The 18,663-nt window shown below is 40.5% G+C and overlaps 1 protein-coding gene across 14 annotated transcripts in view; it reads left to right on the forward strand.

Moving 5' to 3' along the window:
- The window catches only part of CSNK1G3 (casein kinase 1 gamma 3), a 167,661-nt gene that overhangs the window by 35,597 nt on the left and 113,401 nt on the right, over positions 1-18,663 (forward strand). For 12 of the 14 annotated variants that reach the window (XM_043547565.1, XM_037901628.2, XM_043547577.1 and 9 more), the window contains 2 exons: positions 7,730-8,153; positions 13,361-13,401. The exons of the other annotated variants lie outside the window; for them this stretch is intronic. In XM_043547565.1, the coding sequence (XP_043403500.1) occupies positions 7,976-8,153; positions 13,361-13,401 (219 nt within the window). In that variant the 5' untranslated portion in view covers positions 7,730-7,975. The remainder of the gene's footprint in view (positions 1-7,729; positions 8,154-13,360; positions 13,402-18,663) is intronic. 14 annotated transcript variants of the gene reach the window in all.

The raw sequence follows: 18,663 nt of genomic DNA on the forward strand, positions 1-18,663 counted from the left end.
CTTCAATGTGTGGCCCCAGGCCTTATTTATTTATGCTATTCATCCCCTGCTCTGAAGACAGAATTATTAATTTTCTCATGGGCTATTCTGTTATACTCATTAGAATCTGTGAATGTTTCACAAATATTTTCACAGCCACCTTGTGAGATGAGGGGGAGTGTATTATCCCCATTTTACAGATGGGGATGGTGAGGCACAGAATTGGCAGTGAAAAGAATCCACTCATTTTGTGTAGCCAGTTTGAGACTGCTAGGACCTCATTTTTCAGAGTGTTAGTATTATGTACCTTTTCATATGTTCAAAGCATAGTTCCTGTTGACTTCATTTACCTCTTGTGCTCAGCATTTCTGAAAATCAGACCTCTGTGTCTCAAGTGAAGCATCTAGAAAATACGGAACTCTCAGTTAGTGATTACCTGTCAAAATTTTGATTTTGAGTGACTTGACCAGCATCCCATAGGAACTTGCTGACACAAGCAGGGTTAGAACGCAGTTCTCCAGGGCACCATTGAATGGCTATCCTTTTTCTTCCTGCAGTCCTCTGCCTCAGTCAGTACATACTTTCCAGCTTCTGCAGCAGATAAGGTCCGTGGTCCTACAAACGAGACTCCTTCACAACAAAACCCTGATTCATCCCCAGAGCAGGTTCATTCTGTGCACTGAGTGAGGCAGGAGTCCTGCGAGAAAGATCATATGTGATCATGTAATTAAAGGCTGTGTCATAATGTGAATGAAAAGGGGGCAGAATTAAGTTTGCACAGGTAAGCTTAATTCTGGCATTTCCTAAGGTTTGAGTGCTTAACTTGGGACAACTATAGTATTCTTTTAATGTAGCTGTTTTGTATAATTTCTTGGGTTATTTAAAAAATTGAACAAATGCCATCATATAACATCATATTGTCGTCCACCTGAGTCATCAGTACGGTTAAAACCTTTAGTTACTAATGCAACCTGATATGGTTATGAGCTTTACATGGTTATGAAAGAAATGAGTAGTAATTTGCAAATTCAGAATGCATCAAAGAAAATAACATCTACTTTAAATAAATCATTCTCGTTCTTGACACAAAACTGGGACGTGTCCCTTTTATTCCGGTGGAAAGGCCAGATTGTTGGTGACCTGGGACGTACTAAGAAGGAAGTGCATATTTGAACACCAGCCAAGTAGTTCCACCAGGTTACCAGCATTATTATCTTTATCAGTCTGTCTGCTGGTATTTACCAAGAGTCCATATGAACTGCAGCATTGCCAGTGGCTCCCTGCTAGCTTCAAAGACTAGAATCCAGAACCTGTTCCCCTGAAAGAGAAAAATATTGCTGTTGGTGGTGGCTACACATGTCTAGGTATGAAGCAGATGTTCAGGATTAAGGCTCTTCATACAAATATGTACCCTTTTAAAAAGCCTTAATTAAATAGTTAAAATGAATTTCCCACCTCAGTCTTGGAAATGTTACTTACTGGACTTCATCTGTACTGCCATTGTCTTTAATACAGCCACTGGAGTCCCCCATGGCCCTGTCCTCAACTATCTCATGGGCCGGTTGTGCTCCCCACACATCTCTGCTCACTTTTCATGCCCTGCCCATGCTACTCAGCTGCAAAATCTGTCTCCCTGGATTAACAGGGCTATGTGCTAAGCACAGCTGGTGACTGAGGCAGGCACTCCAGTATCAAGAAATACCCGTTAGCCCGTTCATTTCTAAGCTGACCCCCCAAGAAGGATAGGTAAAAATAGTAAAAACTGTATGGCCCTTTCATAAGCCGACCCTGTATTTCAGGGGTTGGCAAACTTTTTGGCTCCCAGCCTGTCAGGGTAAGCCGCTGGCGGGTCAGGACTTCTTGTTTACCTGGAGCGTCTGCAGGCATGGAGCCCTTCAGCTCCGTGTCGCTGCGATTCGCTGTTCCCAGCCAATGGGAACTGCGGGAAGTGTTGCTGTCCCCATTGGCTGGGAACAGCGAACCGCAGCGACAGGGAGCTGAGGGGCTCCATGCCTGCAGATGCTCCAGGTAAACAAAATGACAATGTATTAGATATTTAATTCTATGATTTCATAGAGTTTAAAATCATCAAATTTTGGTATAGACCCGTTTATAAGCCGACCCCCGCTCTTTGTGTCACTTTTTTACCAAAAATATTCGGCTTGTGAACGAGTATATACAGTACCAAGATGAGGTTATGCTAGATGAAGGAAATACATTTTAAAATTACTTTGATATATTCAAACAGATCTATTTTGTGTGTGTGTGTGTGTGTGTGAAGGTTCCATGACTATCATGTATCAACATTTCTTCGTGTGTTTCTATATGGATCCCACTACAGATGTGCATGGGCCTCATACACATGAGCTCAGAATCTTTTGCATAGCTTTGTCCATTAGTGCAAGCATCATATGCTGCCTCATGCTCCAGTGTGAAAGCATAAAGTGTAGAGTGGCTGCAACGCTTCCTCAATTCCTTCTTACTTCTTGTGCTAGTGGGACAGAACCTGGGCTGTGCTTGACTCTCACGGGTGTTTGTCCAAGCTCCAAATTTGTCGGAAGAAATACTCTGCACTTCTTCTGTACTTTCTGAAAATCGTCTCTTTAGCTGAATGTTCTCCTCTACCCCTCCCTTCCCACCCCCCCCCCCCAAAAAAAAAAAAAAAAAAAAGGTAATAGAAGAGAGATAACAGAGAAACCTCCTGTACGGCAAGGCAAAGTAGCACAATCATTAAAGGCAGACACTAGGTCCTTGGGGTTTAAACTCTGGCCTGCCATGGCTATCTTGATGCTCTGGGCATCTTGGTCAGACATCACTAAGGTGGTCCAGGTGACCACCAAAGATATGCTGTTCAAGGGGATGGAACCCATTCTGGTAACAGTCCCCTTAGAGGCAGAGAACACTATTTTTCTCCTAGACTCGTTATTCAGGCTAACCATACTGGAAGTGCCCACAATGCTCTAGAAAGGTGTCAGTCATTCATGTACGCCTAATTCTATTTCAGACTCAGTAGGTTTCCTGTGACTGTCAGGAGCCATGCTAAGACCAGGATCCTACAGTTGACTTTTGGAAACTCTTTTTCCCCTTCTATTGGACTGGGGCAGAGATTCTGACTAACACATGAGTACTAGACATAGTTACCCATGGCTACGCCATCCAATTCCTTTCCATACCCGTAAACTCTCCTTCCCCCCTCATCCCTTTTTAAGGATCCTTCTCATGAGAGCCTTTTACAAAATGTAGCCTTGTAGCTCAATCTTGGAGCCATTGAAGAAGATTCTCAAGAATAGAGGGCAAGAATTTCTTCTCCCATTATTTCCTCTTCCAGAGAAGAAAGGGGCACTTTGTCTTATTCTGTGTCTGAGGAGACTCAACAAATACATATACTACCGCAGATTCAGGGATAGTAACACTTGTCTCCATCATTCCATTGCTTCAGGTACTGGTTTGTTGCTCTTGGCTTGCAAGACACATACTTCACATTGCCATTCACTTGGCCCACAGGAAGTTCCTCAAATTTACAGTAGGCTGAATCCATCAGTCCAAGTACTACCCTTTTGGGCTCTCCACAGCATTGTGCCTTTACCAAGAGCCTCAATCATGTGGCAGAGTACCTGAAGAATCAAGTTATCTATGTCTACCTGTACCGGAATCTTATCAGGAAACTCTGACAAACCTTGTCAATGCCCTATCCCTGCTTGCCCCATTTGAACCTCCTAGTAATCTGAGAAATTCTCTCAGCACATACTGTAATTTATAGGACTCAGGGTCCACTCTGACACCTAAATCATACTTACCTCAAGATAGAGTCCTCTTGTTTCAGTTGTTAATAAATGGGGTAATTGCTTGCTTGATAATGAGAGTATGGACTTACCTCACATTATTAGGCCATCTGTACATATGTGACACACTGCTTGCCAGGCTTTTCCTGAGATCCCTATGACTTTGTCTCAGGTCAGTCTATTCCCTGGCAAAGCATTATGCGCAACACAGTTGCGACTTCATCTCACATCCTCAGGGAACTGTCTTGTGTCTATACTCTAGCAGTGTCAACAAAGGAGTACCATTCAAGATCCCTTCATTGCGTGAAATGTTACTGATGGACATGTCCAAAATGGAATGACCCTTAGAAGACATGAGGCTACACATAAAAGTACTGGAACTCAGGACCATCAGGCTAGTGTGTGAAGCATTCCTCCTGGTCCACTGGCAATTAATAGTATAGATATTGACAAATACGTTGGCAATATACCATAAAAGAAACAAAGGGGCACCACCTTTGGTCCTCCCACCTCCTTTCATCCCCCACCCCCTGCAGTCCAGAGAGGCAGTCATACTATGGAACTGGTGTTGCCTGCATGGCTTAATCCTGACAACCTTGCATTTCCTGGGAACCAGCAACAACTTAGTGGATTTCCTGAACAGTTGACCATTAGCCACAAGTGGTTGTTGCTGCAGTCCCTCACAAATTCCTATTTCATCAACATAGGAGTCCTGGTAATAGATCTGTGTGCCATCAGAAACAATGCAATGTGTCCCAGCTTCTGTTCCCAAGCCTCCATGAGTCCAGGATCCTGGTTGGAAGTCTACCTACTGCAGTAGAAATAAGGGCAGCTGTATGCCTTTTCTCTGATTATGGGCCAGACTCATCCTCATAGCTGTCTACTGTCTGAGAAAGTTCTGGCTGATGAACTTGGTGAACCCATTTCCACGGCCCCTAGATCAGGCTCCTAGACCTGTTGTCACAGAACCAGGGACAAGTATCGAATCCAGATCGGCATCATTACAACTAACTGTTCGGATGCTGGCTGGATGAATACCATGAAAAAGGACTGCTCTTCACATGTTCAGGACATCCTGGCACAAAGAAAGAACCAGTCCACAAGGAAGACTTATTTTTTCAAGTGAAGAGATTTTTTCCTTATGGAAGACCCGATAGGACCTAGTGCCTGAACAAGTATTGTTAACTAAAATTCTAGATTACTTATTGCAGTTGAAACAGTCTGGACTCTCTGGTCTGATCAAGGCACACCTAGTAGTAATATTGGCGTGCCATCTTCTGATACAGTTGGTCCTGGTCTTCTCTCTTCCAACCATATTGAAATTCCTCAAAGGTCTAATGCATGCTTACCATTGATAACAGCCTGTGTGGGCCCTCAACATTGTCTTTCTGAAGCTGATGGAGTCCGACTTGAAGTAGCTCCCTCCATCATATAACCCTTAAAATAGTTTTTCTAGTGGCTATCACCTCAGCCAGGAGAGTGAACAAGTTTCAGGCACACACAGTCCAACCCCCATACTCCTTGTACCCCCAAGGACAAGGTGGTTCTGAGATGTCATGCAAAGTTAATCCCCAATGTGGTGTCTGAATTTCACTTAAACAGGTGAGTTGGTTGGTTTTTTTTTTTTTTTTTTTTTTTTCTTCCTTAAACCTAATTCCATGCACGAGTTAAAACTGCACATGTAGGATATATCTCATGCCCTATATTACTACTCTGACAGGACTAAGTATTTCCTACTATTGCCATGGCTGATTGTGACTATAGTTGGTTGCTCTAAAGGCCAGGCCACTTACACTGAATTGTCCATTTAGACAGTTGGAGATTCTCACTCTTTTTCCAGCTGCCACAGAAGTACCACCCTTATTGATGATCAAAGCTTATTCAGCCAGAGTCCAGATAACCTCCTCAGTCTGTTTCCAAAATCTGCTCACACTTGTAAAGCACTGGACTTGACTGCGAAATCTGATGCTAGATTTGGGAGAACAGTGCTCAGGTCTCTGATTCAGTAGGTACTCCACATTACTGCCATCCTGAAGAGGACACTGCTTGCCAGTCATCTACAGTGGGACCCACACTGACAAATACTTGAAGAGAATTATTACTTACCCTACAGTAACTGTGGTTCTTGGAGATGGAGATGTAGTTAGTGTGGATAATGTAACCCTCCATACCCAGTGAGATGCGGTTGAAGCTGGTGATAAATGAATCATGTTCTCCCAGGTCCTCCTTTGCTTCCCCCCACCCCCAAAAATAAAATTCTGTTGTCTTAGACCTCCCACAGTTGCTCCAGACAGCCTGTGGCAAAAAACATGGACAGGAATAACCTTGCAGACTATACTTAAATGCTGATCCAAAATGACCTCATACCTCCATGGTGGTATGAACAGTTGTCCAAATCCTTTTGGGTTTTTCTGAATGAAGCAGAGACCCACTCTGAGTATCTAATGTTTTAGACAAGCAGATTGGAAACAGGCCTTTGTTTTATTCATGGTCCCAGAGCATGCCTTTTATACCCTCAAATGTACTCTTGAGAGTTAGGTGATCTGGTATCTTCCCCAAACTGTCCATGTCTTATGTACTTCCCTCTGAGTTGACATGAGTCTACAGCCCGGTTGCTGGCTGATTGGTGCTTAAAGCCACCAGTTAAGATCATATCAGAAACAACCATGATTTAATTGGCAGAGGTCAACAGTGGGGAGGGTATTCTTCCTTGCACTCTTGTACCATCTAGGCAGGGAATGGCAACATGGCTCTTCCTTTCTGTACTTGCACTTTGATTTTGTAGCATTATGATAGTTGTCATGTCTATTGATTTAGTGTAACAGAATATAGTATTACCTTTTTCATCTGCTTCTGGCATACACAAAAAGTGACATCTGTTCTGCTAAAATTATGTTTGAAAATGATGTAAATTAAAGAGAGAATAATATTCCAAAAACAATGTGTTTTAGAATGTGATAGTTATAAAGTTTGCTCTAAAGAGAGACATCTTGGATTTAACTTCCAGGTAATCCTAACATTTAAAATAGAATATATGTGAAAGGATATTGTTAAATTGTCTTGGGACCAAAATTTGACCTTCTCTGAGATTGCTGGAATGTGATGGGTACATGTCATCTGAACTTTGGGGTTTTTAAATGATTTTTATCAAGTGATTCAAATAGCAAACAATAGCCACCATTCATGTAGGGCCTAAATAAAGTCCTTTTTTGATCCTTCTACTGGACTTTATGGCAGCAGTACACTAACATATAATATTCATTTTGATGAAAGTCTTGTTGGAATTAGTGCCTAAGCAATGAAGTGAATTGAACCAAAAAAGTGTGTGATGACAAAACTATTCCTTTAATAATAAAAGAAAAAAAAAAAGAAAGTTGGTAAGGAAATAGCTTTTATTTTCAAAGCTGGCAGTACTAGAAATAATGGAGAACAATATATTAAAAGTACTTGGCACTCTTTGTTAAGCGTTACATTAAGCATCAAAAATAAGATGTCTTACCATTCAGAAAAAGGAAAAGAAATAAGTGTAGTTTTGAATCTTTTTTTCCTTTTAACTTTAATGAGTTGATCAGCTTCACAGAATGAGTGTACATCGTGTTTGTCTGAAGTGCTCTATCAGTTGCTTCAAAACTGGCAAAGCTGATTTTGAGATTTTATGGACATTCTTTAAATTACAGTATCAAATTTTTACACTAGATAGTTCAGGCTGGATATGTTTTGCAAAAAGTAATGTATTACTTAACAATCTGTATTCAAATTCTGCTTTCAGATTTTCCTGCACAATTCCCATTGAAATCAGTGGGAGTTGTGTATATGAATCTGAGGGCAAAAATTAGTCACTATGGTAATGTTATGCAACATGGGTATATAAAAAAGTTCTATTTATTATACTTTAATCATGTGACACTGTAGGAAGATATCTTGTTCCAAATATGTATACTCTGTTTAATTTTCTTTTTCGTTTACAGAGTCTCTGTAAATCCTGCTGGTAGGATACACACTGAGTATATATTTTGCTTCAAAGACTACCAAGGAAAACTGTTTTGCGAATGGGATGAATATGCAGCCACTGACTACTTATCAACTACAATTTAGTGACTGATTAACGAGCTGGAGCACTTAACTAGTGATGTTTCCGTTCTCACATTATCCCATTTGAGTTTGCTTGTCTTGATTTTAAAAAAAAATTCAAAGTGGAGTACCGTAAACTTGATATGGATGGTAAAAAGAAAGACAAGGACAAACCAGATGATAGAATGGCACGACCTAGTGGGCGTTCAGGTCACAATCCACGTGGCACTGGATCTTCGAACTCTGGAGTGTTAATGGTTGGACCTAACTTTAGAGTTGGCAAAAAAATTGGATGTGGTAATTTTGGAGAACTACGATTAGGTAAGACTGGTATTCCTTATTCCACTCTATCTGATTCAAGATGTACATGCAAACTAGACATTCACAATATGTTTACCTTCCATATAAATTATTTTTTCCTATTACAGTACTCAATTTTGTTTAGTGTTGCAAAGATAACATCTTTTGAAATATTTTTCTTACAGAATTATCTAGTCTTTAATGTGCGGTGTGTGTGTGTGTATACATATCAAGTAATACTGCAGACAAAGTAATGACTTTATATATAAAAACACAAATATGTCAATTGAAGTCATTACTTTGTCTACAGTATTACTATGCTGAGTTTGTGAACACTTTTGTTTCAGACTAAGTTAAATTCACAACTTTCTGATGCAAGGGAAGAATAAACAGATATACACTTATTGTATATTTAAGCACTTATATTAAAAGGTTGAGTTGAACATTATAAAGGTTGCAGTGTTTAAAAGTTATTTTATTTGCCTTAGGTATGCTATTGGGTATTAGTTTTTAAAATCTAGCTAAGTAAAATAGTTCGGTTTTGTACAGTAGCTTTTGTGTTGTAAGTATCTCAGATTGAGTTTGCCTATGCAGTTACTGCAATGCTAATATTAAAAAAAATATAACCATTTTGTGCTCAGCAGTGACACAAGTATGCACTCTGTCTGACACCTGACTCTATTTTGAGATAGGTTGCTGTTCAGGCCAACTAATTTTCTGAAGAATACCATGGAATACAGACAATCTATGAATAATCACTGCAGGGCAGAATAGGGGACCACAGTTTAATGTTTGTCATGAGGAGGATAGCTTCTCTAACAATATCCAACCCTTGTAAAGCACATTACTCTGGGCACTGGTTTAAGTCCAAGAGTGCATTTTTCTCAAAGTTTTCATTTTCCAACATGCTTATTTATAGTAAGAGTTTATAAACTAATCTGTTAGCACAGACTTTGGTATACTGTATGCACTTCTAGATTATCTGGTGATTTAACTGCAATTCAGATATGTTACTGTTTGTTTTTTTTTCCTTCCTCTTTCACACTCTCAGCAGGAAACACTGTGTTTAGTTGCGTTCTAATCATTTGTGGCTGTAATAAAACTGATTTATACTGATGTATAAATACTGATGTATTTAAAATAGTATCGAGGATCTAAGTTTGTCCTCATACCTATGAAGTTCAGAATTTAGGCTATAACTATATCCTAACTTCTCTTTTTGCTAGATTTTTTTTCAGTGGATTTCAGATACTGTATGCACTAAATAGAACCAGTGTATTAACTCTCTTAAATATCATTTGTTAAGACAACTATAAGAAATTCAGGAAGTTTTTTTTCCCCCCAGACATTTCATAACAGAACTTATTTTTGTCTGGTCTCTCTTCCTTTTTTGATAAACACAGAAATGAGAAATAAGGTCTGTGAAATTTGACATAGCCTGTAGGAACCTATTATTATCTGTCACATAAATGTATATTTATTATTGTGTATCTGTTTTGATATATTTTGACAAGGTTTTGGTTTTCCTAGTAAGTAGAATGGAAGCAGGGAGAAATAGACTCAGTACTTGTAAGTTTTTACTTTGCTGCTTGTGGTGATTGGGATTTCCTAAGTGCGAAAGCAGCTGAAGGTAATAGAGAAGTCCTCTTCTATCTCAACAGCTCAACTTGCTAGTGTGCATAACGTGCAAAGTTAGTCGTGGATAATCTGCTGACTTTAGACATAGATGAGTATGAGATTGAAACTAAAAAAGCCCATCGGCTGCACTCTGAGCGATAGACAGGGGAGCATGAACCTAAGAGAAATAGACTTGGATAACTGACAGGGAAGGAGAGATGTAAGGAAGGGAGAACAGTGGTGTTTCCCTTACAGCAGCCATGTGCATTGGCCGCCTTTACTTTATCTGCCTCTGCTAAAAGTGAATGTCTGGTCAGAGCATGAAAAGTCTGCTTATCAGACTGTATTATATAAAATCATTTAAATTTGTAGATCATTCACATTAAAAGTTATCATTAAAATTAGATTTGTCATAGACTCTGTTTGCAATTTAAAACAAAAGCCTATGATTATTTGATACTTAGAATTTTGCATGTGTGAATGTGATGATAAATAATTTAGGCCCCAATCCTACAAAGATTTATGCATGTGCTTAATGTTATGCATTTCAATGAAATGACTTACAGATCGTAAAGTTGAGGCACGGGCATAAATCTTTACAGGATTGCAGTCTTAATGTAGAGCAACAAAGTTAAGACCTGGGATAAATGAGAGACTATTAGATAGAACAGTGGTTCTCAAACTTTTGTATTGGTGACACCTTTTACACAGCAAGCCTTTGAGTGCAAACCCCCCCCCCCCCCACATTAATTCAGATCACCTTTTTTATGTTTATAAAAGCTGGAGGTGAAGCAGGGTTTGGGGGTGGAGGCTGAAAGCTTGTGACCCCCCACGTAATAACCGCATGACCCCCTAAGAGGTCACAGCCCCCAGTTTGAGAACCCCTGAGGTAGAAGGAACTTAGCAACAACTTGGAAGCTATTGTGATCTGTCCATGCTGGGGGAAAAAAAAGGTGTTACCATATCTTTCTGATGGCTTATAGAGGTTGGTGACATGGTAAATTGATCAGGACATGCAAGCAAATGAACAGACACGTTGGATGTATTTAAGTGGTAGGCCACAACTGGATTAATTTAACACTGGGCAGTGTGCCCACTCCCCTGCTCTCTCACACCAGGCATTTAACTGGTTCTAGCGTGTGATGACAGGGCTCCCATCATATAACCCATAATGTGGGATAGATTCTCCTGGGTTTCTGTGCACTTTGGAATCTTCTCTCCCCCCTCCCGATGGGTTTGGGGAGTAGAGGTTATCAAAATGGAAATATCAGTCCACAGAGACTTCAGGTCTCCCCTCCTCTTACAGGCACATAGTCCACCAGCAAAATTCAGAATCTTACTGACTTTTGGGAGCTGGGGCTTTTAGCCTTTGTAAGCACTAGATACTGTGTTAAAGTTGAAGCACTATACACTGTGTTCAAGTTGCAACAAACTAAACAGTCTTATTTTTCTTAATAGGACTTAATTTGCAATTCCTATTGTTTTCAACTCAACCGTGCATCCACGATGCTATGAGGGAAAACTTATGTTGCTGCTGCCTATAACCGATGGTACATCATGTGCCTAAAGAGAGGAATTAACTCTCCAGAGCTGTCAAATCTGATGCCTTTTATAAGTTCAATATATTTTAAAATGACACAATTGACTCGAATTTTTTAATTTAATTTGAGTCAATTTTCTGACAGAACACCCTATAATTAGTTGTCAAAACATTTTTAGTAGAGAATTAAAAAATTCAGTATTGACAGTCAACAAGACAGTGAAAATGTGCATCTTACAGCATTTTGTATATGAAGTAAAACTGAAAAAAGAGAAATAATTCTGTGGTCTTTTAGCCATAATAACCATACAGGTTTGTTGTATTAATGGTTAGTACAAAATTTTCCTGATTTGAAATGCGATTTTTCAAATTGACGGTATCTTTAAAATAGCAAACTCCTCTCCAGTAAGCCTTCCTAAAATATTGGCAAACAGGTTGTTTTATGTGTTAACAATGAGCTTTTACCCTGTTTTACCTTAATTCTGTTAAAATTTTTCATGACAAAACTGCAACCCTTGTTAGTTTACCTCATGCAATTGGCTGATATTCATCTTTTAAAACAAACCCCAAATCTGAAATTATTTGCACTAGTAAATTTTTACAGTCTCAGTATCATGGCTGTGAAGTTTTTCTTCAAGCATGTTTTTCCATGAAATTAACAGTAATCAAATGCACCCCACTGTCCACTTGAATACCAGTTTTTCAGACTCTTTTTTTTTCTCACCACCTCTTCACTCCATCTCAGTGTTTTTACTTTTCTCCTGTCTGTTCAGTTTCTAACTTTCATTTCCCAAATAGCAACAAAGATGTTAGGAACTGGTGCTAACTAACAAGGTAAAGTCACTGAGGGCCACAGAATAGCCTTGGAATCCAGCAGTGCTTTCTGTACAATTGGTCAGTGACCTATATTGTGCCTCAGCAACATTTCCAGCTTTTGATGCTCTTTAGGACATGTTCTTTGTGAAATGCATTCTCTTGATAATATAGTATTAAAATCATTAAATTCACTTCTTTAAACCTATGCCACTAAAGTTTAGCAGCTTAGTTAAATATATTTTTAAAGAAATAGCAAGAGGAAAGCTAGCTTTTAAAAAAAACATCTAAACCTCCACTGAGTTACAAATCACTGAAAATAGGAGTTGTTAGGGTACAAATGTACCCTTTCTTGCAATTGACTTCTTGAGCTTTCTGTTGGAACAGTGCATATTGTTTTAATTTGTTTGCACTGATTTTTCTTTCTCGTGCAACCTCTAGTTTTCTTATTTGAAAAAAAAAATCCATATTAAACTTGAAATTGTAATCAAAGTGCTTAAATCGGGTTTAAAATTATAACAGCATTTGATTTCCTTAATCTAGGCGTGCATAACACTGATGTGTTCTTCAGACAGGCTTACTTGTTTCATTAATTTTCTGTATTTCACTAGCAATTAAATATTTTCTTACTCTGTTGAAAACATTAATCTCCCCTTCCCCCCCCCCCCATTGTATCTATTCAGTTATGTATTTAACAGAGATATGCCTGGAGTTTTGCGGACGAAGTAAACAGTAGCAAATCTTGTTAGTTGTGTTAATGAGTAAGTTTTATAGCTGATTCTGCTTTGTGGTCTGCCAATATTGACACTGCAAATTTATTTTTGATAAAATACACTTTTAAAATCAATTATGTATTAAGTTAAAGGAATATTTCAATTTAATTGTTGAAATATTACCCTTTCTCCCCCCTGCCCACCTCCCCCCCAAATAAATAAAAAGCAAGCAAAGGAAGGGTGTTGGAATCACCCTTTTGTCAACCTGTTGGGTGAATTGCCATTCATTCTTTGGTCATGTGTTACTTCAGTGCAATGAAAGCAAAACAGGGTGCTATTTAGGCTGGTCACAAGCCTGAGTGTTACTTTGTCAATAAGCTCTTTGGCAAGTAGTGCATTTAGTTGCTGAAGCAAATAGCCATAGTGGAGCCTCATTGATGTTTTATGTGGATGTAGTTTTTAGCAAAACGGATCTGTCTCAATTCTGTGTCTTTAAAAGCAACTCCTGGCAGAGTCTGACATTCTTGTTTTTGTCTTTCTTTAAGGAAAAAATTTGTACACAAATGAATATGTGGCAATTAAGCTGGTAAGTTAATTTTTTTGTATTCAGACTGACTTTTCTCAATATTTGAGATGTGAATTTGGTTAGAAATTTACTTTCAAATAATGGTTTGTTTATATGCAACTAAGTCTACTTGCGTGTATTACCACTGAATTATACTAGTTTCAGCTCGTCACTAGTTTCATGGGTGAACCAGACTGACTACTATTTCAGGAATCTGTCCACTAATCATACCAGGTGGATTCCTCTTTCCTGCAATAGCAGTAGAGGATTGAAAAATGTGACAACAGAGAAAACCCAGAGGAAAGAATCTAGAAATTCTGCTTCTGTCCAGCAGGAGAGCAGCAGTGGAGATCCTGGATGACTATTTTTCCAATTAACTCCCAACTTTTCAGTTTATCTTGTCTGTCATCATTTCTACTCTTGCTTCTCACTGTGAACAGGTAGCTGCCTTTTAATTACTGAGATGTTTGATGTAATTTACTAATGAATACTTATAACTTCCATATCAGATGTGATACGCTTATAACCATGACATTCTTTCCCACATTTTAAGGGCTTGTCTGCAGAGGGGTTTAATTCATAGCTTTTTGCTGTCAGGTAACACATGTTACGGAAGCTGTAGTAATAGCTTGCACCCAAGGCACTGTACCCTTTGTCAACACACATCATTGTGTACGCTCGGCAGCGATTTGCTGCGAACTGCACGTATGGCGCTCTGTAAGGGCGCTCCTTTGCTTTTGCTGTTGAGCAGTGTGCATTCTGGGATTTTTTTTTCAGTCTGTTGTGGGATGCGTAGTGGAAGCCAGGCGGGTTCTGATTATTTTTTTAAAAATCCTGTGATTCATTTGTCTCTGCCCCTGCCCTTTTTAAGGATTGGTAGCACCATTTTTGAATTGCTGTGGGGAGCTTGGGCCCAACAATGCTTGGCACCAGTATGCTGGCAACCTTGATATACGCATAGCCTACTTGGGCTGTATTTTAACACTCAAAGCCGGATGAATTCAGTTTTGAATTTTGCCTGATTCACCGTCAAGCAAACAATGTGGCAGCAGCTCCTCCAGCAGCAGGAGGATCTCCAGTGGTGGCAGAACAAGAAAGACACCGAGCAACTGAGTAGAGGACTAGTTCCTGGAGCAGCTTCACAGCATGCGGCACTACTTCTGGCCTTGGAAAACGAGCATGGATTGGTGGAAAATGATTGTTCTGCAGACCTGGGATGACCAACATTGGTGAAAGAATTTCTGGGAGGCCAACTTTTTTGGAGATATGTGCTGAACTGACCCTGCAGCTACAGCAGCAGTGAACCAACTTTCGGTGCCCTGTACATGTGGACAAGCGTCATACCCATTGGGGCCATTGTCAGGCAGGTGTGTGATGCCATGGAAAAGGTACTGCTCCCCTGGGTTATAAAGCTTGATAATGCTCTGGAGGTTATTGATTTTTGTACTCGTGTGATTCTCAGATTGTATTGGGACAACTGATGGGGACCCATGTGCCTCTTTGCCGCCTCTTCTCCTACCCGAGTCAGGGCTCAGAATTCATAAAGAGAAAGGGGTGTTTCTCCATGGTACTCCAAGGGCTTGTTGACTGCCATTGCAAGTTTATAGACATAACTTCAGGGTGGTCTGGAAGAGTCCACAGTGTTAAGATCTTTTGAAATTTAGGTGTATTTAAATTAATAGAAGTTAGACTCCTTGGCCCTGGGAACACTATAGACATTAATAGCGTGGACATTTCCTCCAGTTTTATCCTGGGAGACCTGGCTTACCCTCTGCTTCCCTGGTTAGTGAAGCCATTCATAGAAGCATAGGACTGGAAGGGACCAGGACCTCAAGAGATCATCCAGTTCAGGCCCTGCACTCAAGGCAGGACTATGTAATAACTAGACCATTCCTGATATGTTTGTCTAATCTGGTCTTAAAACCCTCCAATGACAGAGATTCCACAACCTCTCTAGGCAATTTGTCCCACTGCTTAACTGCCCTGACAGTTAGGAAGTTTTTCTTAATGTCCAACCTAAACCTCCCTTGCTGCAATTTAAGCTCATTGCTTCTTGTCCTGTCCTTAGAGGTTAAGAATTTTTCACACTCCTCCTTGTAACAACCTTTTATGTACTTGAAAACTGGTATCGTGTCTCCCTTCAGTCTTCTCTTCTGCAGACTAAACAAACACAGTTTTTTCAGTCTTTCCTCAGAACATTATTTTCTAGACCTTTAATAATTTTTGTTCTCTTCTGGACTTTCTCCAATTTGTCTCCATCTTTTCTGAAATCTCGGCCCCAGAACTGGACACAATATCCAGCTGAGGCCTTAGTATGGCATAGAGTGGAGGAATTACTTCTCAAATCTTGCTTACAACACTCTTGCTAATGCATCCCAGAATGATATTTGCTTCTTTTGCAACAGTGTTACACTGTTGACTCATATTTAGCTTGTGATCCACTATAACACCTACATCCCTGTCTGCAGTATTCCTTTCGAGGCAGCCATTTCCCATTTTGTGTTTTTACAATTGATTGTTTCTTCCTAAGTGGAGTACTTTGCATTTGTCTTTATTGAATGTCATTCTGTTTACTTCAGACTGTTTCTCTAGTTTGTCCAGATCATTTTGAATTGGCTGCTTAGAAGATAGGAACTGTTAACTACTGCCTCAATAGTTGCAGAAAGACAGCTGAGAATTAATTTGGCTGTTGGAAAGGGATATGGCTTTGTTCATGGAATAGACTAGAAGCAGCAGAAAAAAATCCCAAATGTTGTCTGTTTGAACAGTATTTGTGAGTGTAAGGGAGAAAACCTTATCCATGGGTGGGAGGCGGAGATGCAGAGATTTGCTCAGCCATTTGAGCAGCCAGCAAAGGGTCAAGGACAAAATGCTAATAGCCAGGGTGATATTGTCAGGGAGGCCTATTGATCTTATTTTGAACCTCAGGCCTGAAATTGCAAAGCTGTACTGTATTGTTTTATGGGTGTTGTGTTGTGGCAGTTCCTGTTGAACTGTGTGTGTTTACCTGCATGTGGTTGCAAACCCTGATGAATTAGTGAAAATGTAATCATTTTCTGTATAAAATGAACTGTTGATGCCTTTAAAATTTCATTCGTCAGGTTGTTTAATAAAAATTTACTATGCAACAATTATGTAATGACAAATGACCTTTTCATTAAATCAGCAGTGAAATAAAACAGTAAAGTGCAGCAGTTCACTGCAGGGAAGTATGCAAGGAGTGGGGCACTTAAAGTCACAGCAGAGTAAACAGTTTTGGCTCTGCTTCTTCTGAAGTGGAGTGCCAAGGCTCAGAAGTTACCTGGGGTGATAGAGGGCTCAAAAGAGGGGGTGCCAGGTGCCCTGTTCTCTGTGCCTTGAGCTGGTGTCCATGAGGGGAATGGCTTCTGGGAGCAGTTCTGCGGGAGTATAGTGGGGAGGAGGTGTTCCCGTAGCCAGTGTTGTCCATGGCCTACATAACTTGGCTAGCTGCTGGTTTGCAGTATTGTATTGCCTGCTGCCCTAATAGTATCATGCACTACAACAGGGCCTTTTGGCTTCCTATCTTCTCCAGGAGTTGCCTCTGCTATCTCCCTGTCTTTTTCCATACTGACTTTGGCCATGGCAGTTCAACTGCTATGCTGTCCTTTGCAGTGAACTCCCTGGAGAGCTCCTTGTCGTATTCACTCTCTGTCCTCAGTTACTGCCTCCATCTCTTTTCTATTTTATTTTATTTTATTTTATTTTATTGTGACGGAGACTCTAATGATATTTATGAACATTTCTTCACAATTTTTCTGTTTTTCCCCCCCCCTCAGGTTTGCCAGCCACTGACAAAGGCCTTGTCTTTGAGGGTCTGGCCAGTGCGGGTGCTGTAGCTTTGGGGGTATTAAAAAATGAGACAGGAGTATTATTCATATTCTAGAGAGGCTGTGATAACATTTTTATGCATTTCTGGCTTTACCTCCCTGAGATTCTTCCAAGTCTTGGGGGAACCCCTGAGGTAGTAAGCCATGTATGCATTGGGAGCTGGGAGTCCTGGTGCCAGAGGTGAAGAACATGGAGCGCACCATCACTCCCAGAGCTAGAACCATGCTGGAGAGGACCCAGAAGGATGCTATCCGCTGCCAATACATGGAAAACTTGAAACAGAAGCCGGACCAGGGCGAGGCCTTCGAGGTGACATGTAAGTGGGATGCCAGCAACCACTTCCTCCCTGGAAGCTTCAGCTGATTTGCCGACTGGAGGTTCATCCACCAGGCCTGCGTCTCGCTGAATGGAGCTGTCCACTATAGGAATCAGGACAACCGATGCAGGAAGTGCAGCTATGCCAACGAGACACTATCCCATGTCCATAGGGAAGGTCACCATGAACTCCACCGTTCCCGGAACCGACAGACATCGTCGTCACCAGCGAGGACTGGAAGAAGATCATCATGGTGGACGTTACCGTGCCCTTTGAAAACAGGACCCCGGCTTTCACGACGCCCAATCTCGAAAGCTGGAGAAATATGCTGACACCCTGAGAGCTAGGGGCTACGAGGTACAAATTCATGCGCTGACAGTTGAAGCCCTGGGCGCATAGGACCCTGGTAATGAGCGAATGCTGACAGAATGTGGAGTCGGTCAACGCTACGCTTGGCTGATGCGGCAACTCATGGTATCGGACGCCATCAGCTGGTCAAGGGACATCTACGTAGAACACATCACCGGACATCGGCAATACTGGGAGGGACAATCTTCACTCATTGATATATTTAGCTTTCCACCACCAATTCTCTGTATAACTTTTTTCAGGAGTAATGCACCCAAATGTATGGATGCTAGATATCTAAACTGTATTCTTAAATTCATTCACCTAAATTTGGGTTATTGCTGATTATGCACTATATGTATCTTATGACTTTAAAAACAAACTTTGTATTTGTGAATAATCTAAGCACTATATCCAGATGTACAGATACTCTTTTCTCAACCTATTATATAATTTTTTTTAACATTAGCTTTAATAAAAAATTTATGCTGTGTGGCTTTGCTGTTGTGCCTTGGAGGATTGAGGGTAAGGGTGCAGGGAAGGGAAAGGAGGTTGTGATTGGGAATTGTGTTCTTGGTCTTGCTTTGCAGTTTTGCTGTGCCTTGGAGGTGCTTATATGATGATGGAGGGATTAGCAGGGAGAATCTGCATAATAAACAAGGTCCATAATTCCCTCTACATCACCAGAAGGCTGTCCTGACTCTGGATGATGTTGCACTGAGGCAGGTGACTAGGATGCAGAGAATGGTCATATTCAAAAAGGCAAAGGG

The sequence above is a fragment of the Chelonia mydas genome, chromosome 5 (assembly GCF_015237465.2).
Source record: "Chelonia mydas isolate rCheMyd1 chromosome 5, rCheMyd1.pri.v2, whole genome shotgun sequence".
Lineage (NCBI taxonomy): Eukaryota > Metazoa > Chordata > Testudines > Cheloniidae > Chelonia > Chelonia mydas.